This window comes from Scleropages formosus, chromosome 17, assembly GCF_900964775.1.
Source record: "Scleropages formosus chromosome 17, fSclFor1.1, whole genome shotgun sequence".
Lineage (NCBI taxonomy): Eukaryota > Metazoa > Chordata > Actinopteri > Osteoglossiformes > Osteoglossidae > Scleropages > Scleropages formosus.
In genome coordinates, this window is record NC_041822.1 from 14,318,878 (window position 1) to 14,336,766 (window position 17,889).

At 43.1% G+C, this 17,889-nt stretch overlaps 1 protein-coding gene across 1 annotated transcript in view; it reads left to right on the plus strand.

Moving 5' to 3' along the window:
- fbxl17 (F-box and leucine-rich repeat protein 17) overlaps positions 1-17,889 on the plus strand; it is a 232,157-nt gene that overhangs the window by 76,610 nt on the left and 137,658 nt on the right. The window contains exon 7 of the mRNA XM_018759149.2: positions 9,395-9,525. Within this exon, the coding sequence (XP_018614665.1) occupies positions 9,395-9,525 (131 nt within the window). The remainder of the gene's footprint in view (positions 1-9,394; positions 9,526-17,889) is intronic.

The window sequence follows — 17,889 nt, forward strand, 5'->3', positions numbered from 1 at the left end:
TGCCACCACTCTGTGAAGACACAGAGCTCCATTGTGCGAGGGAAATGTGAGAGGGAAAGGTTGCGGAGTTATTCACAGTTTGTATGTCTGTACACTCTGTTTCTCAAACAATGCCAGTGCATTTCCCCATGAATAATTTAGCGGTTCGATACAGTGCAGGGGCACCTCGTGCCTCAAAGCACTCGTTGGGAGATAAAGGAATGTCCTTGTACAGCGAGAGCAAGCACCACTTTTTGAAAAAAGAAAAAAAAAAACCACCCATGGAGGTTTGTGTATGGATCTGTACATCTCGATATGTGCCGGTGTATATACATTAATATTGCTTGTTTGATTTTAACAGCATACCAAATGAGTACAATAAACATGCTTTATGTCTCCTAATATATTCAGCGGTGTTTTATGGATGGAAGATATGAATCTATGAGAAGCAGTTAACGAAGTTCCCTTTTTGTTTTTGTTGGGGTTATAGCCTTTCTGAAAATTGGATGTAGTGTTTATGGTGTCTCTTGGTACAGCGGGTGGGAAAGGCCTGACGTAATGGCCGGAGCTGTTAAGACAAAGCGTGGGGGTTGGGGTGGCTTTTGTTAATGGCTATGAATATAAGCAGGGCTTGGAAACCTTACAGGAAAGACGGCGCGAACCGCAGAACGTGTCACCGCAGATCGTGCTTTGCTGTAAATCTCTAAGGGTGCTCAGAACCCATAACTCACGAGTTCAGATTTCCCCCAAACCCTTTTTTAATTTTCCGTGATGTGCCTCGTCTGGGTGTCCCTCCCATTGTGCGATCAGATGTCAGCAGACCATAAAATGATTCCCCAACAGGCCACCCGTTTTCCCCTAATGAGTGCCCGCTGTCACCTCGTTGGAGGGTTTTCCTGAACTCCAGCTCTTGCCCCACCCACCTCCACGCTGACGATCCCATTAAAACTCTGCATCAACATTGGAAATGTTCATTTCATAGTCTCATCATCCAAGGTCATCTATTACTGGATATTTCCCATTCCTTTTCAACTTGTATGTTTAGATTTTACTTTTTTTTTTTTTTTTTAATCAGTTCGTAATTACTTGTCTTATGCTTTTACGCTGTATATTTGCCTTCCGGTTATGAGCTTTACTCGGGGAAACATCAGAAATTTCCCTGCTATTAACTTAAATCTGCAAACTAAAGTGTGGGTCCCTCCTCCTGCAGGTCCATTTCTCTGAGCACTGAGACACATGTTCACCTATTCCCTGCCAATAATGTCAGATGGCACAGCTTGTGATGATCATCATCGTAAATGTTATCATTATACCATTTTTTATTGAATAATACCATCCTAGTAATTATAACAGTACCTTTTATTTCTTCACTATTGTCATAACTTTTTGATCTTTTTACTGATACAATCATCATTCAACCAAAAAACAAACACACAATAATCTTATAGATTCGCTTGTAAGAGATTGCTCAGCTGTAGTGTCATTTGTATTGAAATTACCGTAGGAAGTATTTTCACTGCTGGTCGCTATGTTAAAAAGTATTTGAGCTTTATCTTTCTGCGCAGAGTGTAGATCAGCAGATACACGAAATCTTTCAACGCTGATGTCTGAAAGCATGAAGAACCCCCTTCCCTCATGAAGACCTCACCGCTGACCCATAACATTCTTATAGTGTTTCTCTGGTACTACTTCTACCTCGAGAAGATGTGCGGCAGCCTTCTCCGCTGCAGCCCCAGGGAATCCTCTGTACTATTTTTACTTTGTCCGGCATACCTTAATACTGAAATCACACCGGCCTTGGAAGTGACATTGACTGTTTCCCCCTTGATTTACAACACTTCCATTCATGGCATGAATGTGACTGGCACACCTATTAAACATCTGTGAAAATTCACACAGAAGTATCCCGGTGGCACTTTGCGCTGTCCTTTACGCACGCAGCGCCGTCGCTGTATAAAAATGTGCGCAAAGTAGACAAAACCACTTCTCATCTTCCATCCTCTGTCGTAGTCGGTCTTTTCACCTGCTTCAGCACTGCTTTTGTTTCACTGAGGATATGATGCTTTACAAAGTATACAGCATTTTAAAAGCTTGACCCTGGTTAAAATAACATGAGGAAAGGTGACTGGAATTTGTATATATATTTGTATCAACTCTTTCACTCATTGTGGAAGAAAAAAGACTGAGCAATGGGCAAAGATGCTGCTGAAAAATTAAGCCAGTTGTACAAATAAAGGTATATACAATGGGTTCCCTATTTATGAACTTTCAACTGACAAACTTTTTGCTGTTACACACTATTTAAAAGAAGTATTTAGCATTTTGGGGGGCGCGGTGGCACAGTGGGTTGGACCACAGTCCTGCTCTCCGGTGGGTCTGGGGTTCGAGTCCCGCTTGGGGTGCCTTGCGATGGACTGGCGTCCCGTCCTGGGTGTGTCCCCTCCCCTTCCGGCCCTACGCCCTGTGTTACCGGGTAGGCTCCGGTTCCCCGCAACCCCATATGGGACAAGCGGTTCTGAAAATGTGTGTGTGTGTATTTAGCATTTTTTTTTTTTTTTTTTTCCCCTTAAATGGGACCGACATACAATTCAAACCACGTGCCAAAGCTTCTCTGGATTTCTTGACAGATCTCAAATAGTAAATGCTTCCTTAAGTTTTTCAAGGCCCTTCTCTAGCTCTGGCCACAGTTCTTTTTGTGCTCTCTTACTTATAACGGGTTGTAAATTGTGCTGCCATGCAACACAGAATGCACAGGCATGTGCATGAGGCATGACACTGTTCAAAAGAAGAAGGGGCTGTCTGGCCGCTTGTTCGCCGTGCACTGCTCAGGGGGAGAGACAGAGCCCCCCCATTACATTTCTGCATTTTACAGATGCTTTGGTCCAAATTGATATACAACTCAGAGTAAACCAAAAGTGCATTTCACCAGCAGATACACAATATACAGTCACCCAGTCCAGTACCACTGTTTTTGCTGGCAAACGTTACACCAACAATTTCATGTACAATTGGAATGCAAAATAAATATAGAACTGATGGAAAGCCCCGGGCCACTTCGTGACATATTCAACTAAGATTTTTAGAGTAACAAAACAACTCTGAGTTCCATTTAAGTTTGTGAGTAAGTGACTCAAGGTCTCATGGTGGCGCTGCAGGTAGCACTGCTGCTTCACACTGCTTGGGCCGTTCAGGTGTTGTCTTAGATCAGGCTCAGCATTTGTGGAGTTTGTATGTTGTTGCTGTGTGCGTGGGTTTCCTCGGGGCGCTCCGGTTTCCTCCCACAGTCCAAAGACGTGCAGTTCAGGTGTATTGTCCACTCTAATTTGGCCGCAGTATGTACCTGTGTGGTGTGTGAATGTATGCGTTTATGCCTACCCTGCAATAGACTGACTTCCGGTCCACGGTTCCCTTGCACTGAGACCTTGACCAGGACAAGCAGTTAATGAGAGTGAGTCGGTAGGTGACCCGCTATATTTTCATAATCGGTTGTGGTTTTTCATTTTATGGGACATTGTTATCTGAGGACTGAGTGTATTACTGGCCCTTCCTTATTGTGTATTACTGAAAAAATACACCTGTCTCACTGTATTACAGAGAATACATCTGCCTCACTGTTTAAAGTGAGGACACACTTTCCCTTCTGTATTTTACTGAGAATAATCATTTTGTATGGGTTAGGGAGAATGGACTGATTTTGTTGAATGTAAATCTGTGAATATACTGTATTAAGTTATTAATATTAAACCGCACACACACACACAGTCTACGACTACTTGTCCCGAGGGGGGTCATGATGAGCTAGAGCCTGAGCTAGAATCTGAGCCGGATCCTAACCCGGCAACACAGGGTGCGAGACTGAAGAGGGAGGGGACACGCCCCGGACGGGATGCCAGTCCGCTGCAAGGCACCCGAAGCAGGACAAACCCACTACTCCACCGCGCTCCCCCCCACTGTTAATCTATCTGCTATTATATATCTTTACTGTAAATTCAGTAGAATATACCTTGCCTGCTTTATATCCCAGAGAATATATGTGTTACTGTGTTTTACTGAAAAAACACACTACATGCTGTATTGTAGCTCAATGAAAGTGTGCCTTTCTTTTTGTGCATTCATGGGAATGTTCCTGTCATAACTCGTAAATTAATTCTCTGTATGCTTTGCAATCATCACTCAGCCTCATGCTTTGGTACCACATCTTCAGGTTTAGCATCAACTACTTATGGAAGATGTTAAATAGACATCTGCAAATTTTCTGTATGACTTTAGCAGTGTAGACATCTTTACTAGTACACCTTTGGTAGTATGATCATATGAACTGGCTCAATGAGAGAGGCTGGGCAGATGAGAGGAAAAGAGTTCACGGGAAGGAAAAGGAGAGGCTGATTATTTAAGGATGAAGAGATGATTAATGTTCTTCTCCAAAGCAGGCCCATTGATTGGGCCCTAATAGAGCGAGGCGAGACGAAGGCGTGAGGGAAAAGTGGGCCCTAATGCAGCAATTTGCGAACTTGTAAGTTTGAAACGCAGGAGGCGATAAACCATCTGGGTGATAAAAATGACACGATTACATGAACATTTTAAGCTGCTAATTGTCTGACTCCCTTTTTTGCGCATCTGATGAGCTCATCTTCTGCCTTGCCACGTTTGCCCCAGGCAGATCCTGGTTCATTCAGGTCCTCCACAGAGAGGAATGAACAGGCAGGTTTGAATGGAGCTCAGAGACCACAGTATACCGGAGACTGATGCAACAGTCTTTGCGCATATAGCATCCTTAGCATGATTAGTAAATTAGTCATTGAGATGGGAGAAGGGACCTTTGGATGTTGGGGCTGACAGAGAAAGTGGGATAGCTGCCGTAATATAACAACGTACAATAATGCTGAGGTGGAGGGATGATGGAGATGAAGACAGTGAAGTGGCACAACATACAGAAAATATTCATGTTTTTAAAAGCCAACAGCTTGCAAGTTTCACAGCCTGCAGATGCAGACGGCAAATAAACAAGCACTATCTAGTAGTGAGGTCTTGTTGTGGTTGTGTTGAACTTGCTCTGCCATTGCATACGTTGCATTTACATTTTTGGATTTGGCAGGTGCTTTTATCCAAAGCAGCATACAAATCTGAGTCAAAAAAGATCACTTCCCACCCGACAGGGCTTTGACGCAAACACGTTTATTAAAGTACAGTATGTCTTTTTTTCATACTACGTTTGTCCAAGCACAGATATTCAAATAACTGCTTATAGAAGTGACATGGTAGGTAGGTAAGTGCTGTAAAGTTGAATTTGACTCATGGTGACCACCTGCCTGGTTTTTGTGATAAGGGAGGGTACAGAAGTAGTTTACCATTGCCTTCTACCACACATTTAAATCCCAAACACAGCTACAATATGCAAACTCTGCACAAAGAACTTTATTCATAGCTACACTAAAACATGCAACTCCAGGATTGCGATGCACTAACCCACTCTGCCATCATGCTGCTTAAAAGAATGAATGACTGATTATCATATACAGCTCAACCGCTGGAAAACAGATCCTTTGCCTCCCAGGGGGTCGGCCAACCTATTGGGAGCTCTCTGTCAATTTGCCCAACTTGTTCATTTCATCTGCTTCATTGCTCCAAGAGCTTCGGAGTAATAATTGATTCACTTCCTTTACAAACTTGAACCAGCTTCTGGTCCAGGACATAGTGATATCCCACCAGGGATACTACAGCTCTCTCCTAAATAGTCTTCTTGGTACTCTTCTTGTATCCCCCCCGTTACTCAAACTACTTTGAGAATCTGTGATGAGGATGTGTGCCGGAGAAGAAGACAAGGAAAGCACCAGGCCCTGACGGCGTCTCACCTCCCTGCCTGAAAGCCTGTGCTGACCAGCTGTCACCCATCTTAACCCAGATCTTCAGCAGATCACTGGAGCAGTGCAAAGTCCCCCTCCTGCTTAAAATGCTCCACCATCATCCCGGTCCCAAAGAAACCCAAAATCACAGAGCTAAATGACTTCAGACCTGTTTCTTTGACATCTGTAGTCATTAAGTCATTCGAAAGACTGGTGTTGGCCTGTCTGAAGGACATCACTGGACCCCTGCTGGATCCCCTCCAGTTTGCCTACAGGGCAAACGGGTCAGTGGATGACACAGTCAACACGGGACTGCATTTCATCGTGCAACACCTTGACAGACCAGGGACTTATGCAAGGGTCCTATTCCTCGACTTAAGTTCAGCGTTTAACACCATCAACCCAGACTGCCTTCAGCTCAAACTGATTTTTTTTTTTTCTGCCCACCACCATTAGTGAATCACCAACTTCCTGACAGGCAGACAGCAACTGGTAAGGCTAGGGAAATTCACTTCTGGCAGCTGCACAGTCAGCACTGGTGCTCCTCAGGGACTTGTGCTCTCTCCACTACTCTTCTCCTGGTGCACAAATGACTGCACCTCCAAGGACCCCTCTGTGAAGCTTCTGAAGTCAGCAGACGACGCTACAGTTATCGGCCTCATCCAGGACAGTGACGAGCTTGCATACAGGAGGGAGGTTGAACAACTGGCTGGCTGTTGCAGTCGAAACAACCTGGACCTGAACACGCTCAAAACAGTGGAGATGATTGTGGACTTCAGGAGGAACTCCCCAGCATTTATTTATTGTGTTATCCTGTGTCAGCTGTTTGTCTGTAAATACTGGAAGCATCAAGAATCACAGCAAATTCCTTGTGTACGTAAGCACACTTGGCCAGTAAAACTCATTGTCTCATTCTCCTTCTTGCCTCAAGTCTTCAGGCTTCTCTAGATGGTCCAAAATGCCACTGTACAAGTTGCGTTTGACTTGCCACAGTATATCCAGCTTGTCTCTATTCATTGGCTTCCTGTATCAATCTGCATCATGTTCAAGACTGGTCATAGCCTACAAGACCATGAATGGATCTGCTACCTGATACCTGCCGGAGCTGACCACTTGCTATACCCCAGTCAGACTACTATGCTCCTCCACCGCTGACTGCTTGGTGATCCCGTGCACAAAAGGTCCAAAATCCAAAGCCCAACGATTTTCCATTCAGGCTTCGTTGTGGTGGAATGAGCTTGTTCTCTTACTCAGAACTGCTGAATCCCTCTCAACATTGAAGAAGAATCTCAAACCACATCTATTTCACATTCAGTTCTCCCCTGATGTGATGTGTACTTATAAACCTCCACTGCATTATCTGTTTTCAAAAAAATGACCAATTCTATATGCAACTACTTGTGTAATGTATGCTAGTTAAATGGTAGTATTAGACTGACTGTACGAGAATTGTTTGCATCTTTATCTTTTTGTTGGTAAAATGCACTTTTATTTTCTCTGAGTTATATATTACTTTGTAGAATAGTGTCCTCTAATTAAATATGTAAATGAATAGAACAATGCACAGATGAAATTACAAGATATAAAGTTACAATTTATGAAGCTGTCAGGAGCTTTTGTGAGGGAAGCGGCTCTGAAAGAGATGAATTTTGAGGCCCTTTTTGAATGCCTTAAAGGATTCAGCAGTTTTGAGGGTATATACAGCAACTCATTGAACTGAGACTGCATTGCATTTTCTCACAGTGGAATGTGTGGTTCTCTGTTGCACCCTGATTGATGACATGAACACTGGTACACCTTAGCAAGGCAGAGTGAACCACAGACTATGAAAGAAAGAGAGGACCTGCTTTTGTTCTCAGCCACACCTAGAATGTCTTCAAAACCTTCTTCCCATCTTAGATATTTTTAAGTTATGCCCTTGTATTTTTCTCTGTTTTTTAAATTGCTACCTAGGTTTAAAAAGCCTATAATCAGACTCAAGCAATCTACCATTAGTGTTTGATAGTGCTGTTTCATCCTGCAGTACATCAAATTGAAAACCTATAGTAAAATGCATTCCAAACCTTTGCTGTGTCTATTGTATTGCTGGATCAGTGCAGTTTAAAGCCAAGGTCTTTGTGTCTTTCCACTAGTGCTGTGAACAAGATGAATCCAGTGTTTGTTTACCACTATGAAACCCCTTTCAATCCTGGCACACTTTCAGGGTGGATGTAGGTAATTCAAGGTTTCCGTGTAGCTGTAACCTCCAGAAATGTGACATTCACAAAGTGATTTAACAAAAGAATGGAGTCTTTTCACCTGTGTGTAGACCTTTCCTGAAGTCCAGAGAACAATAACAGCTTCCTTACTGTAGGCGAAGGTTGCTAGAAGTTCTACCACTAGGAATAATTTGGCCACATGGGCTGCTGGTAGCACTATGTGAGGTGCCACATTCAGCCTGTGATATGAGATCCAACAACAAAACTACTGGATCACGTACATTTTTGAAGGATGACGAGACTGAAAACATCGTAAGGACCTTTAAGATATGTTGCTTTAAACGCCAGAGACTGTATAAGGATTTAAGTGCAGGTCCATTGCTTGTTTGTTCCCAGCAGTTGAGTCACATGCTGGAGAGTTCCTTGTCACTTTTCTGGAGATGCTTTTTATGAGATGTAGAGATTGAGGATGCCTTCGGCTGAACCCACGTTGTCACGGAAGAGTTGTGCTGCCCATGTGGTGTGTAGAGGTCGGTAGTGGTGCTTCTCAGTGTGGACCTGACATTGGTGTTATAAGTTGCTTTGGACAAAAGCATGCACTTCATTAAGAGTAATAACACTCTACGTGGAACAGTGCAGCATACCTGATGTAGAGCATACCTTTGCACCCTTGTCCTCACTGCCCCCTGTCCCCAGCCACACCACCCATTTTCTGGCAGTGCTCCACCGTTGCCTGAAATCATCAGGATTCCGCCAACGCTGTTTCTGCTAATTGACTGTAATTGTGAGTGTAATTACTGTGCCCAGGTTTATTAGAGGTAGTGAACCCCGTCTGCAATTAGTGTAGTGCTGTTTTTTGAGCTCAGGGGGGCCTCCGTTTTCTGTATTAGCTATTATACGCTAATGACCCGTAAAGATTGAACTATTACCGTGATTTCAGGGGCTTGCGTTATTTGTCCCAGAGCATTAATGTAATCCTATATTGTTACGTTGAGGGATTCCTGCCAAAGCAACCTAATTTTGAAATGAAAACATTTAGTCTATTCATTGTTTTAAGTGTTGGCTTCGGTGAATTTCACAGCATACAGGGGAATAGTTAAATTCAGCATGACGGTTGAAGTACATCTGAAACGGAATATTATGATGGTATGAAATGATGGTTCTGTAACATGTTTTATAACCTGAAAAGCAAGGAAAGTATAACTACGCAACCGGAGTGGAAACGAAATACGATAAGGGTGACTTGTTGACAGGATTACACACAAAGTACTCTTCAGCGAATTGCAAGGGGGTTGGTTCTCTTCTTCCTAGTTCAAAACCCTTTGAGTGGAAACCTTGGCTGAAACACGCTTGTTTCCCTGCCTTTCCTGCCAGCTGAAGCACCTGAGCAGCCTGGACCTACGGCACATCTCAGAGCTCAGCAATGAGACGGTGATGGAGGTGGTGAGGAACTGCCGGAGCCTGAGGTCTTTGAACCTGTGCCTGAATTGGAGCATCAGTGACAGGTATGAACCCCCTACACCTCATTCATCTTCTAACTTTTGTCTAACCAAGACATCCTCCATCGTGCCCTGCATCATCGCCCAGAAAGAGTCGCATTAAGTTTTTCTTTAAGGCTCTTAATTTGAAGTCGCAGCGCATAATGTTGCCCCCTCATGGTTCCCTCCTGTCTCAATGAGCCCCACATAACATTTCCGCTGTCGTGCCATTGCTGTGCCATCTTCAGAAGCCTTCCAAGCATGTCCTGAGAGAGATTGCTGCTCTCTCAGGACTTTTAAAATATTAATGTGAGGAAATTGTCGTTGTTAATGGAAGGAGGAATGATGTTTGTGCTGCCAGTGGTTCTTCCAATGGGGTTGTAGTTTGACAGACAGGTGTCTGCAAATTTTTAGCTAATTTTTGTTCTTTGCTTTATTTTACAAAAATGTTTAATTTTCTTTTGATTTGAAGAGCCTGCTTAACCCCTTCCTAAAAATGTTTGCTATTACAGGGGAAATGGAGAAAAATTATGATGCTTCCTACCAGCACGCTTTTTGTTATTGTTCATTATGTCTCTTTTGAATGTTACCTGTTATCATTTAGTTTTTACCCTTTTCAATGCTTTTAGTCCTGTTTTGCTTCCGTTTTTAAGTTGGGCGGTGTCTTTTGGCAGTGCTAATAAGACTACAGTAGCTTTGTCTGCCTGGTCCAGTGTTCCTACTGTGCATCTCCTTTGTGGCATGGGCAGGTTGCCAGACACGACGCAAGGTGCGAAGGGATTGGCATCTGCTCCAGAGTGGCTCAGACATTATTTTTGTCTTCCCACGCAGTGTTTTCTGTCCAGGTGAACCTGTAGTGCCTGTCAGCAACTTAAAAAAGTGGAAAAAGAGCCCTAAATAGTCAATCAGTAATCATTAAAATGTCTGATAATTAATATTTTATTACATCATAGATGAATATGTAATAAAAGCAGAGACTGGACTTGATCTGAATCTATACATTGGGCAAGGAGATTGTTCTGTAAAGACTTATAGTATACGGAGGCAGTGAAGTGAGAGACTGAGAACCAGACAAATATGAACAGGTGGAGGCAGAGGCAACACCCGATGGAAAGTTAGTCATGCAGAAACACAGATACTTTTAGTACAGCAAGTGCACTGTCACCTTTTCCCTCAGCCTAAAGAGCTAGATTGATCTCATTTCATGCATGGAGGAGAACCACATGCGATTCATGCTGATGGGCTTCTGTACAGCATGTCATTGTGTTGAAACCAAAAGGCCCTCTAGTGGTTTTACTCTATAGCTGACTAATGGAGGGAAGCCTTCGCATGCTGTTGTGCTACTCCAATAGGCCCATGTGATCCCAGCAGGTCATTTGAAGAGGGCTCCTGATGCCTGTTCCATGTACCCTGTGTGACCTCACCCTTGAAGCTGAGCTGTAACTTCTTCATTGTTTAAACCTGAAACGCTGCAATAACCCTAGGCAGTGCCATGAGCCTCATACACTTAATAATGACCCTCCGGTACAGAGGGCATTTATAATATAAAAACATTTCCATAACACAGGAAGGCTTTACTCCTGTGATGTTATACTGAAGTATGTTCTGGTGAGTGTATTCACTGGTCTCATTGTTTCAAATGCGCAACTGTGATGGTGCATCTTTTGATGCAAGTTCAAAACAAATGCATTTACATTTATTCATTTAGCAGATGCTTATGTGTACATGTTTATCCTTTCATGAAGAAGTGCTGCTCAAATTTTAAAAGTAAAAATAAATGCAGACATTTATTGTGGCTATGATGCCAAAGCAATTTTCAGTTTTTGTTGCATGGTGTCTTCCGTATGAGATCAAGGCAAATGAAGAGAGAAAAAACAATATATTGTTGTCATTAAAGCCATCTTTCAGTACAAGAGAAAGTACTGTATTGCATGGCAAAGGTTTGTTATTGATGGTAATAACCTTAAAATTCTTCTGGATGAGAGGAAGCCTCGGAGCAATGCGTAAGTGGTGCCACCTGGGAATTGTTTGGACTGGGATCCTCCACACTCTTTGGTTTTCTAGTGGATGCTTTAAAAGAACTTTTACTTATGTTTTTTTTTTTTTTTTTCTGTTTAACATATAGATTTAGAGCCCTGCCAGGTGCTGCCATCCCATCATTACAGTCTGCAGTGCTAACCCAATATTGAATTTACAGTCTGTCCCTGATTCTGTTGGATGGACCTCAGTGTTTCTCATTTTTATGACTCTGGAATTTACAGTACAGCGCATTGATGGTTATCCTATAATGCCTCTTACGGTTTCTAATGAAAAACAAAATGAAAAAAAAAGCCAGGGGGACAACATAAGTGGAACTTCTGAAGATGTCTGTGCGGCTTTTGATATATTTCCACCGTTAACCCTTTATCAGGTTTAGATTGATTCCATAAAATATTGTGACTTCTGTGACTTTTACTGTTAGTGTATGCGGCCTGGTCTGTGCCACATCCGTGTCCCTACTTGCTGGCCACCTGGGGAACACTGTAATTTCTCCTGTCCGACTTTTATAAACCTGAGGCCATATATTGCGTCGGTGGGCGTTCAAGGACTTGGAAAGCACGTTGCTGACAGATAATCTGCTTTGCTCCCTTGGGACGTGACACTCCGGGTGGTGGGGGGAGTCAGTCCTGTGCAAGACTGTGTGATGAAATCATGGCTGTTTGAGAATCACATTTGAAGATTATCCTCATCGGTGGTGGTGTCGTCGGTTAACTTTTTTTTTTGACAACTTTAGCATGCATGGCTGCAGAACAAAATCCCTTAATCGATATGCCCCCCTTTCCCTTCCTACCCGGAGGTCTGTAAATCTTAACGTTTACTCAAGTCCGTCTATAAATCATCCTTTGAGGCAGGAAGGCACACTCTAGGTTTTATGTCTTTAAAAGGAAAGTGCTAAAAAAGGCTTTTAAGTTGTCCACTCTGAGAAGGGCACTGCCCAAGGTGTACACATTGCTCTGTGTCGGGAAAGTAATTTACAGTCGCATAATAGGAAAAGTAGTGTTTGTTTCTACTTCACATTACCCACACACCTTCTCTCGTTGTTTTTATTTATTTGCTATTTAGGAGCTGATCACTTCTTATGCTTTCTGTACCCCGGTCTCACATCTGGCTTTTCTCTCGTGCCGCACCTGTTCCGCTGACACTGTGAACTCATAGCTGCCGTAATCCCCAGTCCTTGGCCGGCCGCCCCACCTGGAGCTCTCAAGTGTTGACGCTGAGTGGTCCTCGATACTACTTGGCTAATTAGGCCCTTGCCTCATGCCCGTAGCATGCCGTGTGAGTGAACTTCTGGAGATTGGCCCTGTCACACATATGCCTAGGAACAGGACTTGGGCGTTCAGCTTTTTCAGTGCGATCCCTTGTTAGCCTGCTGGAGATAGTTAAATGTAAGTGCATGTCGTCTCCTCCTTAGATTGCTTCTCCCTGGAGTGTGTGAGGTTGGCAGGTGGGGTGGGGGGCACAGACTGATGTGCATGGGGTGCAGTAAATGGAGGTGGGAATCTGTCCCTTTTTCCCAGGTGTCGTTTCTGCACAGATGAGAACATGCCTATAAAGAAGCCCTGTTGCTCTGTCTCCAGGGGAAGTAAAGGACCCGCTTATTTTCTGCGTTCGTCTCTTAAATGTCTCTTTCTGCAGCATCGGAAGTGTCAAAGAGGAGAAGGAGAGGGGAGGGGGATTTAACTACCTCTGTTCTTCAATGTGTGACCGCCTGTGTAATAATTTCATAATAAGAATTTGTTTGTTCTGGCTGCTTACATTCCAGGGAAGGTATCTCACAGTAGAAACGTTTAATTTAGAAAATAGGGTTTAAATTGGTCGGTGCTTTTGTTTTCATCCTGCATTAATGCATCACTATCCCACTCCACCCGTGGAAAGTAAATTTGGGATTTTAAATTACCAGTCAATTTCCATTTAAGAAAAGAAAAAAAAAAAACGCTCTTTCTGTGTTTTACTGCCTGCAGTGCATATCTATGGTTGAGTTTTTATGTCTCAGAATGAATTTACACTGCTAAACAGTAGAGATCTTTCACTGGGGATAATTATAATGGTGAGCAGTCTCTCAGATTTCAGCTGGATACAAATGCTGGATGCTACATCTGACCTGGTCGATGTGGTACGATATGTGAGATCGCTGGACAGTAGGCCCTTTGCCCAGTGGTGAAGCTGGGGTCAAAGTGTGGCCATGGACACCATACCCTTAAGCAAGGTGCTTCACTGCAATTGTTCCAGTTAAAGACCAGCTGTGGAAATGGGTTATAAAATGGAGAAACTGCATAGTTTTCATGTGTTCCTCATTATAATGCTGTCCACTCAAACGATAGAATGGTTTCCCCCCTGGAGATCTTGTGTCCTGTAAGTGGTTTTTTTATGCCAACGATTGTTTCGGAGAAAGGAAAAGTCAATTTTGCGAGGTGAGAAAATGTGGGTAGAAAATTACAAGCCATTTGCTCTTAGTGTGTAACAGAGAGATAAATAACCAAACATGGTGGATTCTTATAAAGCGTTTTTTACGGGGCGATAGCAATTGCAGATCCAAAGCACAAAAAAGCCATTGATGAACTGATTGCTAAGGTGCCCTTTCCTGTAAAAATCACTCTGTAAAATTCTCTGCACTCCGCAAGCCGCCCCTTTCTCGCACTTTTCATTGTTCTCGGCTGTTTTTCGTCTTTTTAATAGTTACGCATGAAGGATATTGATGTATATCTTGCTTCCATTTGCAAATCAATTAAAACACGCAGCTGCTCCCTCCCACCCAGTGTTCGTCTAGAACAGATAGCCAGGCAGTATATCTCAGTGCTGAGGTCATCAAGCATTTCTGTAAATCAGCATCCCTGGCAGATTTAGGAGTGTGACAATTGGTCGGCCACTCAGCATGAGTCATATCCCGCGTGCGTTTCCAGGCGGACGATGCACCATACAGACGCCGGCGCCTTTTAACGAAGCGATGGGTGTTTCTCCACCCCTGCGTGCTTGCGGGGAGGGAAAAATACCACATTTCACAGGGGCTCTGGGATGTTTGTCAGAATGACAGGACTGTGCGTCCACGCCGCAGATGAGCCGTGATGACTTTGTCAGCAGAGAGCTCGTGGGTTCGCTTGGTAGGGCTGGGGAACAGTGCGGCTCCCCTGACAGACGTCGGTCCACTACTGCCACTTGCGCAAACACCCGGCTGCGCAGTTGGGACACGCCACACGATGGCCAGATGAGAAGAGCTGCCTTTCCTCATGCCTGGTTTTAGGATGTAAAGTTGTTAACTTTGTTTCTACTCCCATTAATGTTTTGTGCATGAATCAGAAATGACACAATGAAACATTTACGTGCACATTTATTAATTTGACAGATGCTTTTCTCCAAAGCAACGCACAAGTCTGATTAAACAAAAGTGCCTTCAACATTGGGCAAAGAGCTTTAAATGCAGACGTGATTGTTGAAGCACAGTTAGTTTGTCTGATGCCACCATGTTCGCCAGCAAATATAAGTGCATCGGTAGCTGCCTATAGAATTTAGTCTGATATAAGGTGTGAAGGTGATGTGACGGGTGATGTAGTGCAAATTTATGGAGCTGTGAGGAGATAAGGAGGGAAGTGGGTCTGAAAGAGATGCATCTTGACACGTGTCTTGAACGTGGGATGGAGTTCAGCAGTTCTGAAGCAGAGAGGGAGCTCATTCCATGAGCTTGGAGCCAAACGAAGAACCTGCAGACATTTGGTTTTGGACCTCTTGAGTGTGGTGCCACCAAGCAACCAGGGGTTGAGAAGTGCAGTGCTTTTGCTGGGATGTAGGGGATGCGCTCAGGTTTTGTAGGCGTTGGGTGTTTTATGAGATAAGGGTGCATCCTAAGGATGTTATACAGGAGGTCTCTTCGGTGTGCTGGAAGAAGCAAAAACTTGAGTTGACTCTTGTCCCAGGTTCTTGAATGATGAAAGAGATGACATGCGCAAACTGTCCAGTTTGATCTGGTTTCCGACAGGGGGATGAGCTGGCCAGGAGTTGGAGAAATTAATTGAAAGAAAGGACTGAAATATAATATCCTGTTTGGGCTGTTTATGCCAGCTGTCCTGTCCTTTTGGAACGGGCATAGAATTGATGCCCATTGACCTTCTTCTTCTGTGCCAGGACTGAAAAGGCTACATGGAAGTATGGGTGGGACTGGCTGGGTCCTTCGGCCACATGTACGGTTAGAGTATGGCTTAGTGTCGTGGCAGCAGAGCAGAGCAATGCTGAGGTGGGCTTCCTGCCTTTCGCACTGTGGAGGTTCCCTCTCGGTGAACTTTGGAAGTATTTTTGTTGTTCTTAGTAGTTTTTATTAATGTTTGCTTGAAGTTATTGGATTTTTCAGGCTAGGCATGGACTTTTTAACTTAAAGCTAGTTACATGGGATATGTGATGCAGACATTTCTTAACCTAAGAAATAGTGGTCCTGATGTGACCTGAACTTTCTCTAGTATAGTATATAATATATATATTATATATATATATATACACACACATATAATCATGGTGAGACTGGAACATGAAAAAAATTCTGAGATTTCTTGTGAAGATTATCTCTTAAACTTTCAGTTTTTATCAAGGTGAAAAAGACCATATGTTTGTTGGATCTCTTCCATGGAGATTTGTAGCAAAGGCCTAGTTTGGGATTGATTGCCAGGGGTCCAAGGATCTGCCCTGCAGTTTGAACTCTTAAGGGTGAACTAGGGAATTAGGGCTGAGTTGGAATGCAAAGTCCTCACTCTCACATTCACCCTCCTCTACTAGTGTAAACTAAATTAAACAAAAAGCAGACCAGCATCCCAGCCCTACTGGCTCTTGTATGGATTGAACCAGCCATCGAGTCATACCTGAAATACTTGTGAACATGTGTTCCACGCATATATTTCCTGCTTATAAGTCAATGAAGATGAGTAATGACTTAACAAGCTTTTATTTTTTGTGGGTTAGATACAGTTATGGTCCAGGGTTATGTTTTTATTGAATACTTTCTATTGAACAGTTTTTTTATATTACTGAAGGGTACAAACCCTATGTTTGAGAACACAGCACAGTGCCTGCCTTGAAATGTAACAGCAAGACTTTTCTCGGTTTCGGAAAACACAAAAATAAATATCTCCTGATGTTTTCTTTTTTTTAATGAAATCTTAGTGCTACATGTGTTTGTGCATGTGTGCTTCATTCAGTGTTACTTGCTATGTTTTGAAATGGTCAGGGTTTCTGGGTTCTGTTCTCGTGGTGTCCAGCTGTGGCCTGATGAGACAAATGTCAGTCTTTTGAAACCACAGTCAACAGGCCTGTAGGAAGGAGTGTTTTTCCTCAACTTGCTTGGACAAAAGTGAGCCACAGATGCCCTGGGGCACGTCCCAAGTTGTGTTTCTACAAACCAGCGACCATTCTGTGGAATAGAACGGTTTCCTCTTTGTTGATATCATGAGTAGCTTACGTTTACATTTATTTTCTTAGCTGGTGTTTTTCTCCAAAGTGACTTACAATGTTAAGCTGCCAAAAAGTATTTACCCATTTAAAAAGCTGGGTAACTTTACTGGAGCAATTCAAGGTTAGGTATCTTGCTCAAGGGACCAACAGCTACCGGTAGGATTCGATCCTGCGACCTTTGGGTTACAAGGCAGCAACACTAATCGGTACAAAACCAGCTACCCTGCACTACTCAGTGCTTTGTCATATGTTCAGTTTTTGTGGCTGATGTTCCTCTTTTTTAACAACCAACAATTACGTGCCATCTCCTCCATCCTTCAGACTCAATGTTTTCACCACTCCTGTTGTCTTATTAAAGTACACCTTCCTGCTGAGCAACTTACTGCACACTATAATTTAACTACACACCACCCAGATGAAACATGCTGCCTTATTCATACAATTAAAAATCCAAAAATTGCTTCAAGATTTCTCTTTTGGTGACGTTCACTTCTGCCTTATTATACAACACCAGGAGCCGTAAAAGATTAGAATTCTGCTGAAATGAATGAATATAATAAAACTGCTTCACCGTTGACAGAGTCGGGCAACATGAAAAATTAGACGTGAGCAAATAGTGGAAGAAAATGCAGAGATGGTGATTATTTCTGACAGGGCTCATGTAAAAAACATGAGATTGTTAAACATCCTTGTATGGTTATTAATTTTGAGTAATGGCTGCTGCAATGTCACTTTAATGAATATTGACACTACAGTGTGTGAAGGTGAATTTGGTAAACTGTCGGAAATTAAGGCAAATACACATGGTTGAGTTTGTCTTGCATCTTCATTGCCTTTAGGGCCTTCAGGAAGCGTAAAGGTTTTCATACCATGATTTGGAGGCTTCTTGTTTCTCCCCAACAGTTAGTTTTTCTTACTGTA